The 24,737-nt window shown below is 45.0% G+C and overlaps 1 protein-coding gene across 1 annotated transcript in view; it reads left to right on the top strand.

The window, feature by feature from the left end:
• Positions 1–24,737, top strand: part of LOC138952668 (protein FAM98A-like) — a 46,875-nt gene that overhangs the window by 5,624 nt on the left and 16,514 nt on the right. Inside the window, exons 3-9 of the mRNA XM_070324366.1 lie at positions 2,484–2,540; positions 3,473–3,550; positions 9,303–9,394; positions 12,431–12,541; positions 13,611–13,805; positions 21,510–21,609; positions 23,188–23,264. Of these exons, the coding sequence (XP_070180467.1) occupies positions 2,484–2,540; positions 3,473–3,550; positions 9,303–9,394; positions 12,431–12,541; positions 13,611–13,805; positions 21,510–21,609; positions 23,188–23,264 (710 nt within the window). The remainder of the gene's footprint in view (positions 1–2,483; positions 2,541–3,472; positions 3,551–9,302; positions 9,395–12,430; positions 12,542–13,610; positions 13,806–21,509; positions 21,610–23,187; positions 23,265–24,737) is intronic.

Genomic DNA, 24,737 nt, shown 5'->3' with positions numbered 1-24,737 from the left:
GTCTCATCTCATGTAACAGCCTGGCCACATCAGAGAGAGGGATGGTCTCATCTCACGTAACTGCCTGGCCACATCAGAGAGAGGGATGGTCTCATCTCATGTAACAGCCTGGCCACATCAGAGAGAGGGATGGTCTCATCTCATGTAACAGCCTGGCCAGATCAGAGAGAGAGATGGCCTTATCTCATGTAACAGCCTGGTCAGATCAGAGAGAGGGATGGTCTTATCTCATGTAACAGCCAGGCCAGATCAGAGAGAGGGATGGCCTTATCTCATGTAACAGCCTGGTCAGATCAGAGAGAGGGATGGTCTTATCTCATGTAACAGCCAGGCCAGATCAGAGAGAGGGATGGCCTTATCTCATGTAACAGCCTGGCCACATCAGAGAGAGGGATGGTCTTATCTCATGTAACAGCCTGGCCAGATCAGAGAGAGGCATGGTCTTATCTCATGTAACAGCCAGGCCAGATCAGAGAGAGGGATGGCCTTATCTCATGTAACAGCCTGGCCACATCAGAGAGAGGCATGGTCTTATCTCATGTAACAGCCTGGCCAGATCAGAGAGAGGGATGGTCTTATCTCATGTAACAGCCTGGCCACATCAGAGAGAGGGATGGTCTTATCTCATGTAACAGCCTGGCCACATCAGAGAGAGGGATGGCCTTATCTCATGTAACAGCCAGGCCAGATCAGAGAGAGGGATGGCCTTAATATGTCATGTAACAGCCTGGCCACATCAGAGAGAGGGATGGCCTTATCTCATGTAACAGCCAGACCAGATCATAGAGAGGGATGGCCTTATCTCATGTAACAGCCTGGCCACATCAGAGAGAGGGATGGCCTTATCTCATGTAACAGCCAGACCAGATCATAGAGAGGGATGGCCTTATCTCATGTAACAGCCTGGCCACATCAGAGAGAGGGATGGCCTTATCTCATGTAACAGCCAGACCAGATCATAGAGAGGGATGGCCTTATCTCATGTAACAGCCTGGCCACATCAGAGAGAGGGATGGTCTTATCTCATGTAACAGCCTGGCCACATCAGAGAGAGGGATGGCCTTATCTCATGTAACAGCCAGACCAGATCATAGAGAGGGATGGTCTCATCTCATGTAACAGCCTGGTCAGATCAGAGAGAGGGATGGTCTTATCTCATGTAACAGCCTGGCCTGATCAGAGAGAGGGATGGCCTTATCTCATGTAACAGCCAGGTCAGATCAGAGAGAGGGATGGCCTTATCTCATGTAACAGCCAGGCCAGATCAGAGAGAGGGATGGTCTTATCTATAGAAATCTCCTTAATAATAATTAATAATAATAATGTAACAGCCTGGCCAGATCAGAGAGAGGGATGGTCTTATCTCATGTAACAGCCTGGCCAGATCATAGAGAGGGATGGTCTTATGTAACAGCCAGGCCAGATCAGAGAGAGGGATGGCCTTATCTCATGTAACAGCCTGGCCAGATCAAAGAGAGGGATGGTCTTATCTCATATAACAGCCTGGCCAGATCAGAGAGAGGGATGGTCTTATCTCATGTAACAGCCTGGCCAGATCAGAGAGAGGGATGGTCTTAACTCATGTAACAGCCATGCCAGATCAGAGGAATGGTCTTATCTCATGTAACAGCCTGGCCAGATCAGAGGAATGGTCCTATCTCATGTAACAGCCTGGCCAGATCAGAGGATTGGTCTTATCTCATGTAACAGCCAGGCCAGATCAGAGGAATGGTCTTAACTCATGTAACAGCCAGGCCAGATCAGAGGAATGGTCCTATCTCATGTAACAGCCTGGCCAGATCAGAGGAATGGTCCTATCTCATGTAACAGCCAGGCCAGATCAGAGGAATGGTCCTATCTCATGTAACAGCCTGGCCAGATCAGAGGGATGGCCTTATGTAACAGCCAGGCCAGATCAGAGGAATGGTCTTAATTCATGTAACAGCCAGGCCAGATCAGAGGAATGGTCCTATCTCATATAACAGCCTGGCCAGATCAGAGGAATGGTCTTATCTCATGTAACAGCCTGGCCAGATCAGAGGAATGGTCTTATCTCATGTAACAGCCAGGCCAGATCAGAGAGAGGGATTGTCTTAACTCATGTAACAGCCAGGCCAGATCAGAGGAATGGTCTTATCTCATGTAACTGCCTGGCCAGATCAGAGAGAGGGGTGGTCTTAACTCATGTAACAGCCAGGCCACATCAGAGATGGTGAGTCAAATGGTTTGCATGGGAAGGACTGTACCTTTGATGTTTAGGTTCAGTTTTTTGTATGAACAGAAACAAAAAGCAATTTTAGTTATGCATGCTGTTAAAATGCAACTGTGATGAGAAGTCCAACATTTGCATGGATCTGAGTTGATCACTTAACCAAAATGTGCTATGTGCCCACATTTTAGGGTTTGTGGGTTGTATTATCATGAAGCTTTTGTAGTGTATAGCAAGTACAGAATTCACTCTTACGCTGTACGTTTTTTTGCAGAAGAAGCGGAATCTGCAAACTTCCTTCTTGAAGTCAGTGGTTTTCTCAGAGAATATGGTATGTACTTAAGCATAATACTCTTCATTCTCTTTGCTCTCTTCACATTTTCAATACATGTACTAGATACCCCTGAAAATGGAATTTAACTTTCATTAAATGGCTGGGGGGGGGGGGGGGGGGGGTGTGGAGAAAAAACAAAAAGCGAGTGCATGTGGGAGTTGCTGCCCAAAAACGGAAGAAGAATGTGTAAGATCAAAGACTGCTTGATCCTGTTCAGTCTGAGTTGTATGAGTACAGTATGTTGCTTCCCTCCCGTTAAATTAATCTCAGCCTTTCTCGTTCCCAGCTATGGATTTTGTGAACGTCTCCTTTGTGAGAGAAAATATGAGGCCTTTCTTTGTGGATGAAGTATGTTCTGTGATTATTTCTGCTAACAGCTTAACGTGGAAACAGAAGTAAATCAGCATAAAACTAGTATTAAATATTTGTGTGTGTGTCAGTTTGTTGGAAATAATGCATGTATATATAATAATAATAATAATGCAAACTTTTATAGCGCTATTCTAGAAAAATGTCTACTCTTAGCGCTTTACAATACATACATCGACCAAGCATACTATACACGCACAGGCAAAGAAACCGACCAAACATAACCAACAAACTATACATGCACAGGCAAAGAAAACGACCAAACATACAATACACGCACAGGCAAAGATAACGACCAAACATAAACAAACATACTATGACCAATCATAACCAACATACTATACGCGCGCAGGCAAAGAGAACAATCAGCACATGTAATAATTACTGACAACTAATGATGCAGGCATACAATGACAATCCAATACATAGCCTAGGCACAAGAACCACATAAGGCTACTGTATAAAAACGTGTCAACAATACTATTTACACACACACAAACAGTGCTGACACAAAGCGCAGAAAATATATATACACGTTATATATCTATGTGTTGTTTCAGGTTGTGGCTACCCAGACCTCACAGAAGGCCCTGTCAATGACAGACTCAACACATCACAAAAATGTTTTCAGTTGCTTGGTAAGGTTTTGAAATAATTGTTTTAAAGTGTTTAATCTGGCGTGAAAGTATGGACATCGTGTGGTGGAATGATTTGGCCTAGCCAGTGACTGTTGCTGCTTTACTGGTTGTGTTGTATGATCACACTGTACTGGTTGTGTTGTATGATCACACTGGGTATCCACTGATATACGTCTCCTCCTTGAGGCAGAAATAAAACTAAGTGAAAAACAAGATAAAGTCCAGGTAGTTTATAGCCAGACCAGGTTAACTCATTCGCAGACCTGCCTACCCTTACGATTTGGGCGTAATTTACTACGATTTTTATTCCAAACTACGCCACTACGCTTTCTGCGATAGAAATACGATTTTTAAGAAACTGAACGTACGATTTTTCGCATTTCTTCCCGATATAAATCCGATTCGTATTTTTGTTCTCACCGAACTTTGCGAGCGCACATGTGCGATATGCATTTCCGGTCTGTTCACATATGACTAAGTGCCAAAAGGTGCTCACAGAACAGAAGACGACTTTGTTTTACAATAAAAATGTTTCTAAAAACGTGTGTCTGCTGAAAATTGGTGTGTGTGTGGATGAATGTGCGAAGAGATAGTGGACATAATTTCGTGTGTCTGACTTGAACGGTTTTGAAGTTATCTTTGTTTAAAGTCAAAAATAACGCCAAAACCGGCCATCTGAAAAAGGACATCGTGATACCTCGTGTTTTGAATATGCCACAGAAAAATAACAAGAAGCACAAATGAATTGCATTTAGTTTGATTGAATGCCTGAAACATCGCTTTACAGACGAGACCAAACGTCAAATCTAAATCTCGAGAGAATTTTTTTTTTTCGATAACCGAATTTTAAGGTGTCGCACGCAAGATGATTCGTCATCACGGCATACATTTTTCAATCGCAGATATTTACTAAATTTCTTTTTCAAAAACTCTGGAATTGATGTCGACACGTCAAGCGATAACGGTGTATCAAACTGCTGTCTTTCAAGTAATCCAGCAAAGACTGCAGAACTTTTGAACAGCATTTTTGAAAACGATTTGAAAATTTCGTCATATCTTGCGTGCGACAAAATGTTCGGTAATTAACGGTTATTTTCTTTTAAAAACAAAATTTACATGTACAAAGATCTACTTCATTTACGGAACCACGTGACACATTCTGTGTTCAAAATTTGTGAAGAAATCACGAACCACGATTGCGCTATCAAGTGTTGAAATTATGTCGTCAACATTTTTTCAGATCTTGCGTGCGACACCTTCTTGCGTTCAACATAAAATGTCACTACCTTATCGAGTTTAATGGGTAAAACTAACTATTTGTTGTCTTAGTTTAATCTTCTTAATTAAAAGCGTAATAAAACCGAACTTCTAAGATGAATTTTAATTGAGATTAGCGAAAGAGCGGGCACGCAAGTCGACCTTAAAGTAAAAGAATGATAACACGAGCGTTTGTCGTGTTGTCTTGCGTGCAACACATTGTCCAAAAAGGAAAATGTATATTTTTCTCAGACGTTTTTTAAGTTGAAACCTTGAAACTTCACACACATTTGGGGTTTAATCGCCCCCATGCATGGTAAAAGTCTTGTTGACCCTTGTCAGATTTCAAGGTCACGGCTGGGTCACATGTGGTTCAGAAAACGGATGAAACATATTTTTTCAGAGATTTTTGAAGCTAGAACCTTCAAACTTCAAACAACGCTTTTGCTTAATGATTGTTCAACATGGAGAATTCAAGGTTGATCCTTGAGAAATGTGAAGGTCATAGCAGGGTCTCGTGTGGGTAAAAAAAAAAACATAACCTTTTTCTCAGAGTTTTTCAAAGCAAGAACCTTGAAAGTTCACATTTTTGGGCTTAATAGCCCCCATACACGGTTAAAGTCTTGTTGACCTTTGTCGAATCTCAAGGTCACATGGGCAAATCAAAAACACGAAAATGCATCATTATCTCAGTTTTTTTTAAAGGGAGAGCCTTCAAACATCACACAACTCTCAACTCCGACTTAAAGAAGTTAAGGTAGATCCTTGTCACATGTCAAGGTCACAGAAAGGTCTCGTACGGGTAAAACAAACAAAACAAACAGATAATATTCATTTTTTCAGCTTTGTTGTTAGCTAGAATAGAGGCACATGCCACCATTCCATTCAACATGACTCATAGAAATGTATGATGTATGACGTAATTGCATTGTGTGTAATGACGCGGCTGCCTCTGTAGTTATTCCAGCCTTTGAAGAAATGGCGTTTTTCCTTGCTTGGACACATTTTTCCTTTTCTTGGATGTTTCAGGAGTTTGGGTGAGTTTGGTGTATATGGTTGAACACAATTTAAAATTTGCATAAAAGTGTATTAAAATAAACAGTGGTAGCCAGTCTCATCTGTTGTGTCGACAATTTAATCTCTTTTGTGTGACCTCAACTTGACCCCTCTGAATGCTCTCAATCATGGAAATTGACCACACTTTGATTATAACCAAACAACATCAAAACTTTGGAATGTGTGAAGTTTCAAAGGTGTTGCTTAAAAGGCGTTCGTGAAAATGACAATTGTATGTGTCTGACTTCAATGCGACCCCGCTGCGACCTTGACGTTTGATTTTATCAACCAGACTTTCATCATGTGTGAATGACTTCAAACACTATAAAACTAGTTGAAGAAATTGACAATTTTTCAAAGTTTAAGCCAGATGGCACTGCTGTGACCTTGAAATTTGACAAACATTAACCAGGCGGTCACCTTTTTTAGAAAATATCCTTAAAGGATCTTTAACCTTACTGTGACCTTGGAATTTGATGAGGTTTAATTTAACTTGCGTAGTGTGCCAAGTTTCAAGGCCCTAGCTTCAAAAACATATGAGAAAACCTCATTGAAAAATGTATATGTTTGACCTCAACGCGACCCTGCTGTGACCTTGACTTTTTCAACCAGACTTTAATCGTGTGTGAACATTATACACTAGAACTGTGTGTATTTTCAAAGCTCGTGCTATAAACGCGCTGAATAAATTGAAAATATTCCACATTTGGACCAGATGTGACCCCGCTGTGACCTTGAACTTTGACAAAGATTAACAAGCAGGTCACTTTTAATGAGGTTTTATAAAAATGCTGAAAGTATGTGAAGTATGTAAAGTCTAACTGATCTAGTATTAAAACATGTAAGACGTGACAACGACAATTTTCCAGTTTGCAAAGGAAATTTAACCTCGCTGTGACCTTGAAATTCAATGTTGTTTAGTGTGATGTGCACCATACCTGGAGGTCATTATACTTTGGTTGTGTGCCAAGTTTCAAAGCCCTAGCTTTAAAAACGTGCGAGATAACCTTAATGCTATGACTCAGTGCCGTTTTGAATGATATAACGAACAAAATTATCGTTATTTGTAAAATCATTTGGGTAAATTTATCTTTTCTTTTCGTAATTGGGTTCCAGCATCTGTTGTCTTAACAAAAATCACAATATCAGTCGTGTTTGTCAACTTTTATTTTTTAGCCCCTTTGTCCGCTTTTCGTGCGCACCTTTTGGCACTTAGTCATATATGCAAGCAAGGTAGACGACGTCTTTTGCAATGCAATGAAGCGACGCGCGAAAAATCCCCATGAGACAGACGAAGAGTCTCAGTCAGAGTCTGACAAGGAAACTGTTTACAGTGGTGGTCCGATTGCAACGAAAATGAAGAAAGCCGCTCAACAGAAGTCCAAAACCAGCTACTCAGAATCTTGGCCATGCCTAAGGCCTTCTTCTTCTTCTTCTGTAGAGGACTGGGTTCTTGCGAACGTCTCAGAGTCCTGCGGTTGAGTCACTGTTACCGAGAGTGGCTAGCTCTGGCAAACACCTCTATCGAAAGGACCAAGCCACGTGTTGTGTTCGCTTTGCCTCAGTGATTTTTCATGTGCACAGGGAGGAAAGAATGACTGAGCGAAGCACATCGGGACAAACAACCACATCATCCTAGATCGTTCCAATCAGTGTAGTTTCCCAGTGCTGTGTTCTAGGGTCGTTTTGACTGACTTCACAATTTCTAAAATCAATGACATTTTATTTTTGCGAAGCAACTGAATATGAACAAAAAGTGTGCAGAAGAATGTTTGTGTCCTGCAAGACTTTATGAACAACTATTTCTCCGTTGGAAGAAAAATGAGGATGTCTACAGGCAAGGTTGTGTCATATTCTTTATTTGGGTTTTCCTTTTAGTCACACCCACCGATGGACGTTACTTTTGGCAACAAAAAACTACTCTTTCTACCACCAGATTACTCTTTTTGGCTGGGCTCATTACTCCTTGTAATTTTTGGGGTAGGCAGGTCTGCATTCGGGGCGCGTCTAAATTGTCCCTCGTGTTCCCTCCCGGCGCATGATTTTGACCCATTTAAAAAAAAATCAAAAAAATCAACAACGCAAGATAACCTCACCTACCTTACATTTTTGCAAAGTTCGAAACTTGCTCTTTTAGAAAGTATATGAAACATTTGAAAGAACATACCTTTTGTTGTCTTCACATCCAGACAAACTACCTCTTTGAAGCAAAAAAACCAAAATCAATTTCTATGCCATGGGTTCATCATACACAATGTCATGATCGATACTTTCATTGTCCGAATCATCACCCAAATCATCGTCCATTGGCACAAACTCGTCACCAGAATCTAAAATATCATCTCCACTATCATCATCACTAAGGTCAAGATCAGAACCATCCTGAATAACAAGTTCTAGCACTCTTTTCAAGTTAATACGTCTTGTAGCAGAACGATCCGCCATCTTGGAAAAGTCAAAACACGTGGGTCGCACACCGTCAAAATAATCAAACATTACTCCCAACAATTGAAGGGAAGGAACTGTTTTCCGTGAATGGTACCAGTGTAGACAGGCAGAAGTTTACTGCGGGGGTTGTTTCCCTTGGTCAGCGGGGCCGTTCACACCACTAAAAATTTGTTACATACGTCAGATCGTAACATCCGAGGTGCTGGCAACGCTAAGCACAGCTGTCGGATTAGGAAGTCCGATACAACGCGAATGAGTTAATGTAGACATCCCGCTGTGTCTACATTAACCTGGTCTGGCTATAAACTACCTTGGCTTTTCTTGTTATTCACATAGTTTTATTTCTGCCTCATGGGGGGAATTTGTCTTTGTTTTGTGCTTAACGTTTATCCAATTTTGGGATTTTATTTTTGGGAGTCGGTTTTTTTCCTCAAAATTGTTGCCTTTACAATTTTTGGGGGGAAATACTTCAAGGTATTTCAGAGCAGAATGGCTTTGCAGACCCAGTTGAGACATCTAGTTAGTCAAGTGTGAGCTCTTGTAGGCAGTGTTTGTTGCTTCTTTTACGCTCTTTATTAACCAAGAGAAAGTCAACTGAATGAACAGCTGACATTTCCGACATTGAAAATTTTTTTAGTTCACAATCGCACAAGTTTATGCACACAACCGCTGCATTGGGCAAGTCTTGCTCGGATAAAAAGAAATCCTCGATATACTTTTTCTTGACTTGGAACAGAAGTATCACCCAGACTGCCCTTTTAAAACATTTTACACTCAATCCTTTGCTGTATTTTGTGTTTTATCTGTGCCCTTCCAATTTGAGAAGTGTTGATGAATATTGTGATGAATGTGACGATGATTGTGATGGTGAGTGACGATGAATGTGGCGGTGTGCAGATTACCTGACGAATGAGCTGGGTGCGGTTGGAATTATCAGCAAGAAGTGTGTTGATGAATATATTATGTTGATGCTGACTGTGGCGGTGTGCAGATTACCTGACAAGTGAGCTGGCGGCAGTGAGGATGATCGCCAAGAAGAAGCCGTCCATGCTGCAGGCTGTGGAAGACCAGGTGGCGCCACAGGTCAGTCTGATCACTTGCTGTCTATCTCCTTGTCTCCCTGTTGGCCTGCCTTCAGTCTTGTCACTGTCTTGCTGTCTCTCCCTGTCTGTGTGTGGTGGTCACTGTCTTGCTGTCTCTCCCTGTCTGTGTGTGGTGGTCACTGTCTTGCTGTCTCTCACTGTCTGTGTGTGGTGGTCACTGTCTTGCTGTCTCTCCCTGTCTGTGTGTGGTGGTCACTGTCTTGCTGTCTCTCCCTGTCTGTGTGTGGTGGTCACTGTCTTCCTGTCTCTCCCTGTCTGTGTGGTGGTCACTGTCTTGCTGTCTCTCCCTGTCTGTGTGTGGTGGTCACTGTCTTGCTGTCTCTCCCTGTCTGTGTGGTGGTCACTGTCTTGCTGTCTGTCCCTGTCTGTGTGTGGTGGTCACTGTCTTGCTGTCTCTCCCTGTCTGTGTGTGGTGGTCACTGTCTTGCTGTCTCTCCCTGTCTGTGTGGTGGTCACTGTCTTGCTGTCTGTCCCTGTCTGAGTGTGGTGGTCACTGTCTTGCTGTCTCTCCCTGTCTGTGTGTGGTGGTCACTGTCTTGCTGTCTCTCCCTGTCTGTGTGGTGGTCACTGTCTTCCTGTCTCTCCCTGTCTGTGTGTGGTGGTCACTGTCTTGCTGTCTCTCCCTGTCTGTGTGGTGGTCACTGTCTTCCTGTCTCTCCCTGTCTGTGTGTGGTGGTCACTGTCTTGCTGTCTCTCCCTGTCTGTGTGTGGTGGTCACTGTCTTGCTGTCTCTCCCTGTCTGTGTGTGGTGGTCACTGTCTTGCTGTCTCTCCCTGTCTGTGTGTGGTGGTCACTGTCTTGCTGTCTGTCCCTGTCTGTGTGTGGTGGTCACTGTCTTGCTGTCTCTCCCTGTCTGTGTGTGGTGGTCACTGTCTTGCTGTCTCTCCCTGTCTGTGTGGTGGTCACTGTCTTGCTGTCTCTCCCTGTCTGTGTGGTGGTCACTGTCTTGCTGTCTGTCCCTGTCTGTGTGTGGTGGTCACTGTCTTGCTGTCTCTCCCTGTCTGTGTGTGGTGGTCACTGTCTTGCTGTCTCTCCCTGTCTGTGTGGTGGTCACTGTCTTGCTGTCTGTCCCTGTCTGTGTGTGGTGGTCACTGTCTTGCTGTCTCTCCCTGTCTGTGTGGTGGTCACTGTCTTGCTGTCTGTCCCTGTCTGTGTGTGGTGGTCACTGTCTTGCTGTCTCTCCCTGTCTGTGTGTGGTGGTCACTGTCTTGCTGTCTCTCCCTGTCTGTGTGGTGGTCACTGTCTTGCTGTCTGTCCCTGTCTGTGTGTGGTGGTCACTGTCTTGCTGTCTCTCCCTGTCTGTGTGGTGGTCACTGTCTTGCTGTCTGTCCCTGTCTGTGTGTGGTGGTCACTGTCTTGCTGTCTCTCCCTGTCTGTGTGTGGTGGTCACTGTCTTCCTGTCTCTCCCTGTCTGTGTGTGGTGGTCACTGTCTTGCTGTCTCTCCCTGTCTGTGTGGTGGTCACTGTCTTGCTGTCTCTCCCTGTCTGAGTGTGGTGGTCACTGTCTTGCTGTCTCTCCCTGTCTGTGTGTGGTGGTCACTGTCTTGCTGTCTCTCCCTGTCTGTGTGTGGTGGTCACTGTCTTGCTGTCTGTCCCTGTCTGTGTGTGGTGGTCACTGTCTTGCTGTCTCTCCCTGTCTGAGTGTGGTGGTCACTGTCTTGCTGCCTCTCCCTGTCTGTGTGGTGGTCACTGTCTTGCTGTCTGTCCCTGTCTGTGTGTGGTGGTCACTGTCTTGCTGTCTGTCCCTGTCTGTGTGTGGTGGTCACTGTCTTGCTGTCTCTCCCTGTCTGAGTGTGGTGGTCACTGTCTTGCTGTCTCTCCCTGTCTGTGTGTGGTGGTCACTGTCTTGCTGTCTCTCTCTGTCTGTGTGGTGGTCACTGTCTTGCTGTCTCTCCCTGTCTGTGTGTGGTGGTCACTGTCTTGCTGTCTCTCCCTGTCTGAGTGTGGTGGTCACTGTCTTGCTGTCTCTCCCTGTCTGTGTGTGGTGGTCACTGTCTTCCTGTCTCTCCCTGTCTGTGTGTGGTGGTCACTGTCTTGCTGTCTCTCGCTGTCCGTGTGTGGTGGTCACTGTCTTGCTGTCTCTCCCTGTCTGAGTGTGGTGGTCACTGTCTTGCTGTCTCTCCCTGTCTGTGTGTGGTGGTCACTGTCTTGCTGTCTCTCCCTGTCTGTGTGTGGTGGTCACTGTCTTGCTGTCTGTCCCTGTCTGTGTGTGGTGGTCACTGTCTTGCTGTCTCTCCCTGTCTGTGTGTGGTGGTCACTGTCTTGCTGTCTCTCCCTGTCTGTGTGTGGTGGTCACTGTCTTGCTGTCTCTCCCTGTCTGTGTGTGGTGGTCACTCACCATGCTTGCTCAATAGAACAACTCTGGAAACAAGACTGTTGGGTTGGTTGTAACGATGGATTATGTGAGTTGATAACACTGGGATTCCCAAAGCCAGTTGTAATGATGGATTGTGTGTGTTGATAACACTGGGATTCCCAAAGCCAGTTGTAGTGATGGATTGTATGTGTTGATAACACTGGGATTCCCAAAGCCAGTTGTAGTGATGGATTGTGTGTGTTTATAACACTGGGATTCCCAAAGCCAGTTGTAGTGATGGATTGTGTGTGTTGATAACACTGGGATTCCCAAAGCCAGTTGTAGTGATGGATTGTGTGTGTTTATAACACTGGGATTCCCAAAGCCAGTTGTAGTGATGGATTGTTTGTGTTGATAACACTGGGATTCCCAAAGCCAGTTGTAGTGATGGATTGTGTGTGTTGATAACACTGGGATTCCCAAAGCCAGTTGTAGTGATGGATTGTGTGTGTTGATAACACTGGGATTCCCGAAGCCAGTTGTAGTGATGGATTGTGTGTGTTGATAACACTGGGATTCCCAAAGCCAGTTGTTGTGATGGATTGTGTGTGTTGATAACACTGGGATTCCCAAAGCCAGTTGTAGTGATGGATTGTGTGTGTTGATAACACTGGGATTCCCAAAGCCAGTTGTAGTGATGGATTGTGTATGTTGATACAGGCAGAGAGTGAGGTGGCAGCGGCCCTGAAGAAGATGTTGATAACACTGGGATTCCCAAAGCCGCCAGACAACATCACAGCCTTCCAGCTCTTCAGCAAGGTGGAAGCCAAGGTGAGTTTACCTTTTAAAACAACAACAGCAATAATTATTTGCAGGATGTTAGGTTGAATAAGATCAAGTTTTGTTCTTTGGTAGATAAGTGGAGGTAGAAGAAAATCTTGGCTGCATGGAGGCATGCTTGTCAGACAGGAGAGTGATTTAGAAACAAAATAAAAGATGTTTGGTGGGTTGCTGACAGACCAGCTTTTTTGTCGGTCAGAGGTGAGCATATCAGACCTGCCTACCCTTGCGATTTGGGCGTAATTTACTACGATTGTTAACCCAAACTACGCCACCACGCTTTCCACAATGGAAGTATGATTTTTAAGAAACCAAAAGTACGATTTTTCGCATCTCATCTCGATGTAAATCCGATGTGTATTGTTGCTCTCGCAGAGCTTGTGTTTGCACCTGCGCGAGATCGTTTGGGCAATATCCGGTCATTTCCGGTCTGTTCAGCCACATACAAGATACAGGGTTCGTACAGGTCATGAAAAACCTGGAAAGTCATGGAATTTGATTTTTAATTTTCCAGGCCTGGAAAGTCATGGAATTTCAATTCAAGCCATGGAAAGTCATGGAATTTAACAAAAATAAGAAAGAAAAAAAATTAACCTTTAGCACGCCAGCGGCAATTTTCGTCGCCCAGCCCCATTTCCGGTCTGTTCAGCCACATACAAGATACAGGGTTCGTACAGGTCATGGAAAACCTGGAAAGTCATGGAATTTGATTTTTAATTTTCCAGGCCTGGAAAGTCATGGAATTTCAATTCAAGCCATGGAAAGTCATGGAATTTAACAAAAATAAGAAAGAAAAAAAAATTAACCTTTAGCACGCCAGCGGCAATTTTCGTCGCCCAGCCCCATTTTCCACCAGATTACTCTTTTTGGCTTGGCTCATTACACCTTGTAATTTTGGGGGTAGGCAGGTCTGGCATATCATCTTTTGTTTGATCTTTATCAACTTAGGCCCAAGGCTGATGATGATGATGACGACGATGATGACGATGATGACGATGATGATGATGATGATGATGATGGATTATGATAACAATAACGATGATGATGATGATGTGTACAGGTGAAAGAGCTGATGCCTCAGTACCCCGGGCAGGTGGGCAAGCCGCTGCTGAAGTCACGTCTGTCGGACAAGCAGTGGGAGGCTGTGGTTGAGATCAACGAGGTGATGACACAGGAGTACCGTGTGCGACGAGAGATGTTGTTGAAGCGTCTGGACGTCACTATCCAGTCCTTCATGTGGTCCGACAAAGCCAAGGTAGGACCCTACGTCAAACACAGTGTAGTCTTTTTGTTTGTTTCTTTAACGCCCAGCCGACCACGAAGGGCCATATCAGGGCGGTGCTGCTTTGACATATAACGTGCGCCACACACAAGACAGAAGTCGCAGCACAGGCTTCATGTCTCACCCAGTCACATTATTCTGACACAGGACCAACCAGTCCTAGCACTAACCCCATAATGCCGGACACCAGGCGGAGCAGCCACTAGATTGCCAATTTTAAAGTCTTAGGTATGACCCGGCCGGGGTTCGAACCCACGACCTCCCGATCACGGGGCGGACGCCTTACCACTAGGCCAACCGTGCCGGTCACACAGTGTAGTCACTGCTGTACCTTATAAACAGAGAGAAAACACACAACACAGACAGCAACATGTCACTATCCAGCCCTTCATGTGGGCCGACAAAGCCAAGGTAGGACCCTACGTCATACACAGTGTAGTCACTGCTGTACCTTATAAACAGAGAGAAAACACACAACACAGACAGCAACATGTCACTATCCAGCCCTTCATGTGGGCCGACAAAGCCATGGTAGGACGCCACGTCGTGCACAGTGTAGTCACTGCTGTACTTTTATAAACAGAAAAATAACCTGGACAACTCAAAACAGACCGCCACATGGGCGTGCACACATGTTTTGCTTCATAATTCCAGTTTTAGGCTTCAAAGGTTATATTCACTAGTTGTTTTTACATTTAGTCAAGTTATGACTAAATGTTTTAACATAGAGGGGGGAATCGAGACGAGGGTCGTGGTGTATGTGTGTGTGTGTGTGTGTGTGTGCGTGTGTGTGTGTAGAGCGATTCAGAGTAAACTACTGGACCGATCTTTATGAAATTTGACATGAGAGTTCCTGGGAATGATATCCCCGGACGTTTTTTTCTTTTTTTCGATAAATGTCTTTGATGACGTCATATCCGGCTTTTTGTAAAAGTTGAGGCGGCACTGTCACACCCTCATTTTTCAATCAAATTAATTGAAATTTTGGCCAAGCAATCTTCGACAAAGGCCGGACTTTGGTATTGCATTTCAGCTTGGTGGCTTAAAAACTAATTAAATTTCATATTCTTACTCCGAATCACATTAGCATTGAGTCACATGAGATGCTTAGCACTGAAAAACGCTTACCTATCTAAGGGAAGCAACCCCATCACCAAAACGAAAGCGAAAGTAGCTTAGGTAATGAGCAGTCACACTGGGAGTTACCTCCCATATTGGTGTGCACACGTCACTTCCCATAACTCCACGTGTCTACCTACCCTCATACGATCTTTTCACCTCTGAGGGAAAGGTCACTGAAATTTTTCGCTCCTATGGTCTGCTCTTGTGTTGTTGTGACACCTGCCGGCCATGTTACCTGTCTGTCTGCTCGTCACTACTGCTGTTTGGTGAGCTCGTTCCTGTTTTTGTGTTCTCTTTCTCGCTTTTGTTGCTGAACTTTCGTCCGTGTTCGGACTTGTTTGTCAGTGACTTGTTGCTTTGTCGCCATTGTAAGTGTGTTCAGTTAGCTTGCTAACTTCCATTATAATGGTATTTAGCCGTGCGGGCCTCCTTTGGGTTCGGCAAGCATGGTTATTTTGGGTGTTTCTCTAGAGAATTATTTTGTTTACTGACTTGGCAGGCCGTTGCGGCTTGCGTGTTTCAGTAATTTTAGCCGTATGTTTTTTCGCCATTTGCATCTTGTTAGCTTTGCTGACTTTAATGTTTTTGGTAGGTCGCCTTTGCTTGTTTACTCGGGTAGTTTACAAGCTTGGTTAGTTGTTGTTCCTTGAACTTTTTTAATTACTGTAGTTTTCTGTCCATTGGACTTACGTGCTTACAGTAATTTGTGCGAAGTTTTTCGTATTTTCTTAGCGTCTGATAGTTCGTCCGTCGTTTCGGTTATCAGTAGCTATGTTTGGTTTTAGCTTTTTGGCTAGGCTGACGTTTAAGGCTAGTTTAGCTTTCGTCCGCCGTCGCCTTTTTTAGCTTGGGGTTGTGGTTTAGGCTGCAATCCCCTCTTTGTCCGTGCATGTTTCTGCTTCTAGCACTTGTGCTTTGCGCAGTCGTTCACGTCCGTTGTTTCTGTGCTCCCTTCTTGTTGGAGGGGGGTTGTTGGTGTCCTCTCTCGTGTTATCTTTGTCCCAGAGGCATTGAAGAGAGAGGAGATGCAGCGTTCCACGGCGGTCGGCAGTGTCTTGCTCCCTTCCGTGGTGGTTGTCCGGTTCCTGGCTTCCTTGTTGGATGTTTCCGGGAAGCAGGTTCCTGCCTTGTCGGTGGCCGCTTCTGTGGTGGCATTACCGGTAAGTTGAACTGGTCCTACAGTCCTCGTGAGACGTCTGGACACTCCCTTAGGGGAGACAGTTCTTTGGGGCAGGGTCACTCCTTGCATTCTCCTGTTGTTGCCAATACCGACATTTCCCCAGAGGGCACGGACTGCGGCATAACAGTAGCGGCAGCCGTTTACGGCTACTGCGTTTCCGGTTTTCAACCGGAAGCATAACTCCCGTTCTGATACTTCCGCCACCCACGATGGTCACGGACTATACAGAACGGTAGCGGCAGCCGTTTACGGCTACTGCGTTTCCGGTTTTCAACCGGAAACATAACCCCCGTTCTGATACTTCCGTCACCCACGATGGTCACGTACTATACAGAACGGTAGCGGCAGCCGTTTACGGCTACTGCGTTTCCGGTTTTCAACCGGAAGCATAACCCCCGTTCTGATTCTTCTGTCACCCACCGTGGTCACGGACTAAACAGAACGGTAGCGGCAGCCGTTTACGGCTACTGCGTTTCCGGTTTTCAACCGGAAGCATAACCGCTGTTCTGATACTTCCGTCACCCTCCGTGGTCACGGACTATACAGAACGGTAGCGGCAGCCGTTTACGGCTACTGCGTTTCCGGTTTTCAACCGGAAGCATAACCGCTGTTCTGATACTTCTGTCTTACCCACCGTGGTCACGGACTATACAGAACAGTAGCGGCAGCCGTTTATGGCTCCTGCGTTTCCGGTTCTCAACCGGAAGCATAACCCCTGTTCTGATACTTTCGTCTTACCCACCGTGGTCACGGTCTATACAGAACAGTAGCGGCAGCCGTTTACGGCCACTGTGTTTCCGGTTTTATCGGAAGCATAGGTCCTCTCTCATGCGTTCGCTCGGACAACGGTGACGGGATGGACTGAATGTGGCTGCCGTTTACGGCCGCTGCATTTCCGGTTTTGGTCGGAAGTATAGGTCCTCCCTCATGCGTTCTCTCTGCACCGGTGATGGGATGGACTGCAGACTGGCCTCCGGGCTTGATGGCTTCTGGCCTCAGTCTATGCAGCCTTCATTTCCGCTTTTGCGGTTGCGACGGCTGCGTTTTTTCCGGTCCTCACCGGATTAGGGGGTCCTACGGCACGCGTACGCTAAGGCAACGGGGAAGTGCTGTACGGTACCGCCGACTGGCCTCCGGTCTTTTATGGCTTCGGCCTCAGTCTATTCAGTCCTCGTTTCCGCATTCTGTGCTTTCAGGGGCTGCTTTTCTGGCTTTGGCGGGATACGCTGTCTCTTTTTCTGGCTTCTTACAGCCAGAGAGAGAGCAACAGCGGTCGGCATTGTCGCACTCTGTGCTTCAGCCGGGGCAGTTTTTGCTTCACCCCGAGGGTGTTGTGACTTCCGCTTTTCCAGACACGGTGGTTGGATGGCCTCTCCTCTTACCCTTTTCCTCTGAGTCAAGGGATGAGCAGGTGTTTTCCAGAGACACGGGCTCCGGTCTCCGGTTATTGCGTGTTTCCTTCCGCCTCTGGGCCCTCCGTGGTATAGGCCTTCGGGCTTTCTTCACTTGGCTTTCTTTACTCTCACTCCAGTCAGAGTATAAGTCAAAGTGATACTCCGGTACGCGAGTTTCCGGTTTCCGGGTTACTCGTGCATCGTTTTTTATGCCACTGGTCTGTGACCTTGGTCTTTGTCGCCTGCTTGTCCACCCTGACTGTGGGTCTGAGGCTAGCGAACAGACTTGTTTTCCGGAAAGACGTCAGCTGTTTTGGCACACTCTTTGGGTGCCTGTACGGCGATGACAACTTCCGTTTGGTTGGGAAGAGGGAGTTTTTCCTACTTCGGTTTGGAGATTCCTCTTCTGTGGCATACCATTTTTTACAGGTTCTTGGGCTATTTCATCCCATACCTGAAGTGGTACTCCTGCCGTTTCTGTTCCTTTTTCCTGTCCCTCAAGACAAGTTACGGAACAGTTTTAGCCTTAGCTTGTTTTGGCTACTTGGACTTCGTCTGACACTCGTCCTCTGCTTCTCCGCGGTCGCCTTGTCTGGGGACCCGGATTTGGCTCCCTCTACTGGTTTCCAGTTATGAGAGACTCGGTTGTGGCTGTTTCAAGACGCATCCTTCTCTCTTAGGAGGAGATGGGACGTCCGTGTTAGATCTGGCATCTTTAGGAGACCTTCATCATATTTTTCGGTCCAGGACGGATTATATTGATTTGTTTACACTTGGTGTAGATCAATACGATGATGTCGTCTTCATTCTTTGTTCAACCTTTCCTAGGGTGAACGAAGATCAGGTGCTTTTATCCTCTCTTCACCTCGCTCACGCGTTTGGGTGTCGACGGGATTTGATTTCGCTCTTTAGCGATGTTCACACAGCGAGTTAGGTCCACCGGCTTGAGCATCTTCTGGGATCTCTTCCGGTGGGTTTCGGGCTGACCTTCGGGTATGCTGGCTTCTGGCGGTCAGGGTGACAGTCGTTTCAGCCACATTTTGCTGTTCCGGTCACATTTCCGGTTAGCCGGAGAGTTGTTCTCTTACTGACGTCATGGTTACGTCGGCGCTTTAGGAACAATGACTGACTTATGCGGCCGGTGTTGGTCTTTCGCTGGGTCAGGCTCTGCCTTTCTCGAGCAAGGACTGGTTCTGATGTTTCGTCCAAACTTAAGTTTCACTTAAGTTGTCCTCGGAGGTGACATACAGATTTTCTGAGGGGGCATTGTCTTCGGCAATATCAGTTCGAAGGATCATCCTTTGTGGCTGACCTTCTCTCTCAGTGTTTTGATTAGTCCTCTCCTCTCGGCAGAGGGCTAACTAATGTTCCGAAACCTTTGAGTCATTCCTTTGCCGGTGTTCAGCGGGTATTTTGGAATGGCGTCTGGGTTACGGGCTCTGTGGCTCTTAGCCTTAGTCTGTGCGTTGTTCGGCAGCGTTTAGCTGCTTGACTTCGCTTTTTCGGGTGCCTATGTCTGTGGACCCGACGCTTTCTTCATCCTCATTCTAAAATGAGGAGAGTTAGAGCGACTGCCGTTGGGTTGGGTTTCCTTTTACGGTCACCTTTCTACCACAGGCAACAATGGCTAAAGGGTTTTGCCTTTTGTCTGGCCTTCCGTCTCTCAAAGACGGACAGACATTTTCTGGTTGGTTCGTCCAAGTTTCAGCTTTCTCTCGATTTGGCTACGAACGTATCTTCCAGCTTTTCCGGAGAATTTTTTCTCGGGAATTTCCTCGACTGCTTGGCGCCACGGTTTTTTGATGCTTATCAGTCTCGCTTTCAGTCTGGGGTTTGGATTCTCTTTCGATTTTCCTACAAGCAGACTGAATTGCGTACTCTTTTGTTCTTGGAACTTATGTACGCTGACGCTCTTTGTGAGTTTTCGTCATCGAGTTAGACTCGGGTACCTGGTACTCGGACGTCTCTCTCTTTCCGTTACGTGGTGATTGGTCGCCCTTCTTTTTGAGCTGCCTCTCTTTGTCCACGCTTCTTGTTGGGTTGAACTTTCCTTCCTAGAAGAAGAAAAGGGGGGGGGGGGTGGCAGATTGTCTTTCCCCCTCTACTTAGCTCGGGTTCATTTAATCCAGAGCTTTGGTCTCTCTGTGTGCCTTTTCCCTTTTTTGTCCGTGGGATTGATCGAAGGTTTGGGCACAGCTTACTAGCCCTCTGAGGTTTTCCTTTGGCTAGTTTTGATTAGAGACTCCTTGGCTGTCAATCAGGTTTGTTTCTCCGATCCCTTCCTGATTTGTTGGCAGCGTGCCAGTTCCTGGCTAAGGATTAGTGTGAGTTAGAATTTTCTTTCCACCGAGCCCTCCCTGCCTTGTTGGCAGGGGGCTACTTCCTGGCAAGGTTTTTAGAGTGAGTTAGATTTTTCTTTCCCACCGCCTTCTTGATGATTATCTGCTAATGTGATTCGGAGTAAGAATATGAAATTTAATGAAAAATTTCTAAAGTAAATTTTGATTTAATTAATATACTTACCCGAATCACATATTGGATTCCCTCCCGCCTGCCCCGCGTATGGTTTTGATGTTTGTGTAAAAGCCGTATGAGGGTAGGTAGACACGTGGAGTTATGGGAAGTGACGTGTGCACACCAATATGGGAGGTAACTCCCAGTGTGACTGCTCATTACCTAAGCTACTTTGGCTTTCGTTTTGGTGATGGGGTTGCTTCCCTTAGATAGGTAAGCGTTTTTCAGTGCTAAGCATCTCATGTGACTCAATGCTAATGTGATTCGGGTAAGTATATTAATTAAATCAAAATTTACTTTAGAAATTTTTCATTAATGACTTTGGTCATTAAAAATCTGAAAATTGTATAAAAAAAAATTATTTTTTTAAAAGATCCAAATTTACGTTCATCTTATTCTTCATCATTTCCTGATTCCAAAAACATATAAATATGTTGTATTTGGATTAAAAACAAGCTCTGAAAATTAAAAATATAAAAATTATGATCAAAATTAAATTTTTGAAATCAATTTAAAAACACTTTCATCTTATTCCTTGTCGGTTCCTGATTCCAAAAACATATAGATATAATATGTTTGGATTAAAAACACGCTCAGAAAGTTAAAACGAAGAGAGGTGCAGTAAAGCGTGCTATGAAGCACAGCACAATTACCGCGCCAAACAGGCTCGTCACTTTCACTGCCTTTTGCACTAGCGGCGGACTAAGTTCATTTTCATTCTGTGAGTTCCACAGCTTGACTAAATGTAGTAATTTCGCCTTACGCGACTTGTTTCCCAGTGTTTTTTTCTCTCCCGAGGCAAGCCTTTTGGTATTTTGAGGTATTTTAAGTGTAGTGGAGCTACCAGCAGCGTTATCTGCCTCTAACCTTCACTATATGATGAAATGGGATGGACTTGAGAAGCTTTTGTGTGTTCAGGCTCTGCTACATAATTGTGACTATGAGCTGCCTTTGTGCAAACTGAAATATGTATCAATACTGTATTGCATATTGAAGTTATTTTAGTCTCATCCCAGGAGTACCAGAATGACTAACTGAATCGTATAACTGTTGGTGCTGATTTAATATTTTGTGTAGAAGCGTGTCAGAAATAACATGTCCTATTGTGACATTTGAGCTGAACCACGTTGAGCAGTTATAGCATAAGACTGAAGCCAGTTATAGCATAAGACTGAAGCCAGTTTGAAACAATGTCTGTTGAAGTTGAACAGTTGTTGACAAGCCTTGCTGACAGGTGTTGATGTTGGTGACACTGTGTGTTGTGTTGTATGTTAGTGACACTGTGTGTTGTGTTGTATGTTGGTGACACTGTGTGTTGTGTTGTATGTTAGTGACACTGTGTGTTGTGTTCTATGTTAGTGACACTGTGTTTTGTGTTGTATGTCAGTGACACTGTGTGTTGTGTTGATGTCAGTGACACTGTGTGTTGTGTTGATGTCAGTGACACTGTGTGTTGTGTTGGTGCAGGGCAACCAGAATAAGATTGCCAAGGTGTACCAACCAGTCCGCGAGACGCTGACAGCAAAGTCCAAGATTGGTGTGGCAGAGATCCTGGCTGCTAGGGACGGTGAGAAACTTCACTCATTTTACCCTAATTTTTTTCTTGACTCAGAATTCAAAGTTTAAAGTGCTGTTTTGGGTTTCTTGTTAGTCATAGCAAGTGTATTTATAAGGCCTTGTATACCCACCTAACACCTGAATGAGGAGTTGATTGTTACAAATGTATGCAATCAAAACCAGTGAAATCCCTCTGTTTATTAAATTGTATATTCATAATTCATGTGACGGAGATTTCTGTGTTTTGTTGGCTTTGCCTGATGATGACCCTTTCACGCATGTGGTTTCTACAATCTCACACTCAAACACACATGTCTACACACCCAGTCATACACTCTCACAGACTTTCGGGATTAGAACACGCAACCAGACAATTACAACAGCAGGAAAACACAGTAACGTTTAAAATGTTCACTATTGAAAGAAAAAACAACATAACACAAACCAGTTCAATATGACATTAAAGATTGAAACCCTCTCACCATTGTTGAGAATATCAGTCCAGCAAATACACAAGAACAAAATGATAGAATACATGTACATGTAGCAGGCATGGGAATTGAAAAAAGTAAAAAAGGCTGAAAATTAGTCAGGAATAGCAAAGTCGACGGCGCAAAGCGCCTAGCCTTACTAGGGGGGTCCGGGGGCATGCTCCCCCAGAATTTTTTTTTCTCTCCAAAGAACCCAAATGGTGCAATTTGGTGTCATCTGAGCTCCAAGTTGCCATTGAATTCAGTTTTTAGAACCTTTTTTGCCTCCCCCACTTATTTTTTCGGCGGACACTTTTGCTTTTTCGGCGGACCAAAAACATATTTCGGCAGAAATTTGCCTTTCGGCGGACAATTCCCATGCCTGATGTACACACAATAAATGGGAAATTTACTGGTGCCGGAGAAAAAAAAACCACCCAAACTCCACTATAACGAAGTCCCTTAAGACCATCTAATTCCCCCCCCCCCCCCCCCCCCCCCTCACTCCCAGCTTTCTCAGATTTTCTGTTCATAAGGTTCAATGATATAAAGTAAATTTTAAGACGCTGTTTCAAGACATGATTGTCCCAGATTTGTTCAGGTCTTACAATAGGAATTCGGGCGGGAATGTAGCTCAGTCGGTAGCGCGCTGGATTTGTATCCAGTTGGCCGCTGTCAGCGTGAGTTCGTCCCCACGTTCGGCGAGAGATTTATTTCTCAGAGTCAACTTTGTGTGCAGACTCTCCTCGGTGTCTGAACACCCCCGTGTGTACACGCAAGCACAAGACCAAGTGCGCACAAAAAAGATCCTGTAATCCATGTCAGAGTTTGGTGGGTTATGGAAACACGAAAATACCCAGCATGCTTCCTCCGAAAGCGGCGTATGGCTGCCTAAATGGCGGGGTAAAAAACGGTCATACACGTAAAATTCCACTCGTGCAAAAAACACGAGTGTACGTGGGAGTTTCAGCCCACGAACGCAGAAGAAGAAGAAGAAGACAATAGGAATTCCACTGTATCTATGTAAAACCTTCAAAACTACTTATCCTTCCCCCATTCCCAGCCCAGCCCAGCCCTGCCCAAGTGTGATGTTAATGGGGAGTGTGGTGTGTGTGCAGACTTGACGCGCATCCAGAAGACCAGCTCCGGGGACAGCAGGAAGGAGTGTACCATCAACAAGATCCTCATCGGGCGGGTGAGTTGCTTCCCCTCACACTGTCACATCTCTCTACCTCACCTTGCTCTTCTAGGCCACACCACAAATGTCATTACTTTATTTGTGTGTGTTTTTTAAGCAGTCATTATGTTGAATAGCACACCCAAGTTCAGACACTTGACCAGAAAGTCCTCATCAGACACTTGACCAGAAAGTCCTCATCAGACACTTGACCAAAAAGTCCTCATGAGACACTTGACCAGAAAGTCCTCATCATACACTTGACCAAAAAGTCCTCATCAGACACTTGACCAGAAAGTCCTCATCAGACACTTGACCAAAAAGTCCTCATCAGACACTTGACCAGAAAGTCCTCATCAGACACTTGACCAGAAAGTCCTCATCAGACACTTGACCAAAAAGTCCTCATCAGACACTTGACCAAAAAGTCCTCATCAGACACTTGACCAAAAAGTCCTCATCAGACACTTGACCAAAAAGTCCTCATCAGACACTTGACCAGAAAGTCCTCATCAGACACGTGACCAAAAAGTCCTCATCAGACACTTGACCAAAAAGTCCTCATCAGACACTTGACCAAAAAGTCCTCATCAGACACTTGACCAAAAAGTCCTCATCAGACACTTGACCAAAAAGTCCTCATCAGACACTTGACCAAAAAGTCCTCATCAGACACTTGACCAGAAAGTCCTCATCAGACACTTGACCAGAAAGTCCTCATCAGACACTTGACCAAAAAGTCCTCATCAGACACTTGACCAGAAAGTCCTCATCAGACACTTAACCAAAAAGTCCTCATCAGACACTTGACCAGAAAGTCCTCATCAGACACTTGACCAGAAAGTCCTCATCAGACACTTGACCAGAAAGTCCTCATCAGACACTTGACCAGAAAGTCCTCATCAGACACTTGACCAAAAAGTCCTCATCAGACACTTGACCAGAAACAAAATGTGTAGATGTGGAAATCACAAAACAGAGAGACTGCTAACGTTCCAACATTCAGAATAAAAAGATAAAAAAACAAAAATGAAAGAATATCAAAACATTCTTGTTTTTTGATTGCGTATATGTTTTGTTGTTTCTTTATGAAGCTTGGTGTAGAGAGTTGTAGAGCCATTGCAGACACAAAAATGTTGACATCAGTTTGACTCATGACTGCATCTTGCAGCGAGCAATACGTAGTGCAGACAGGGTCATATTCAATATAAAGATTATTGCTAATGTCAGACATGGGATTCAGAAAAAGTGATAATTAAGGAAAAAGAAGGTGGGGGACTGGGGGCCGCAGAAGGCCCCCAGTAGGGTCCAGGGGCGATGCCCCTGGTCGGGGTCTGGGGGCAAAGCCCCCAGAAGCTGAAGGTTTTTAGTGTTTTAGACACACAAAAATGGCCCTGAAATGCATATTTCAGCTTAATCATAGCCCCCCCCCCCCCCCCCTTTCTCTTCCTTCCCATGTTTCTCAAATTAATTTTACGCTAAGACTCAAAA

Source organism: Littorina saxatilis, linkage group LG17 (genome assembly GCF_037325665.1).
Source record: "Littorina saxatilis isolate snail1 linkage group LG17, US_GU_Lsax_2.0, whole genome shotgun sequence".
Lineage (NCBI taxonomy): Eukaryota > Metazoa > Mollusca > Gastropoda > Littorinimorpha > Littorinidae > Littorina > Littorina saxatilis.
This window is presented reverse-complemented; position numbering and strand designations above follow the sequence as displayed.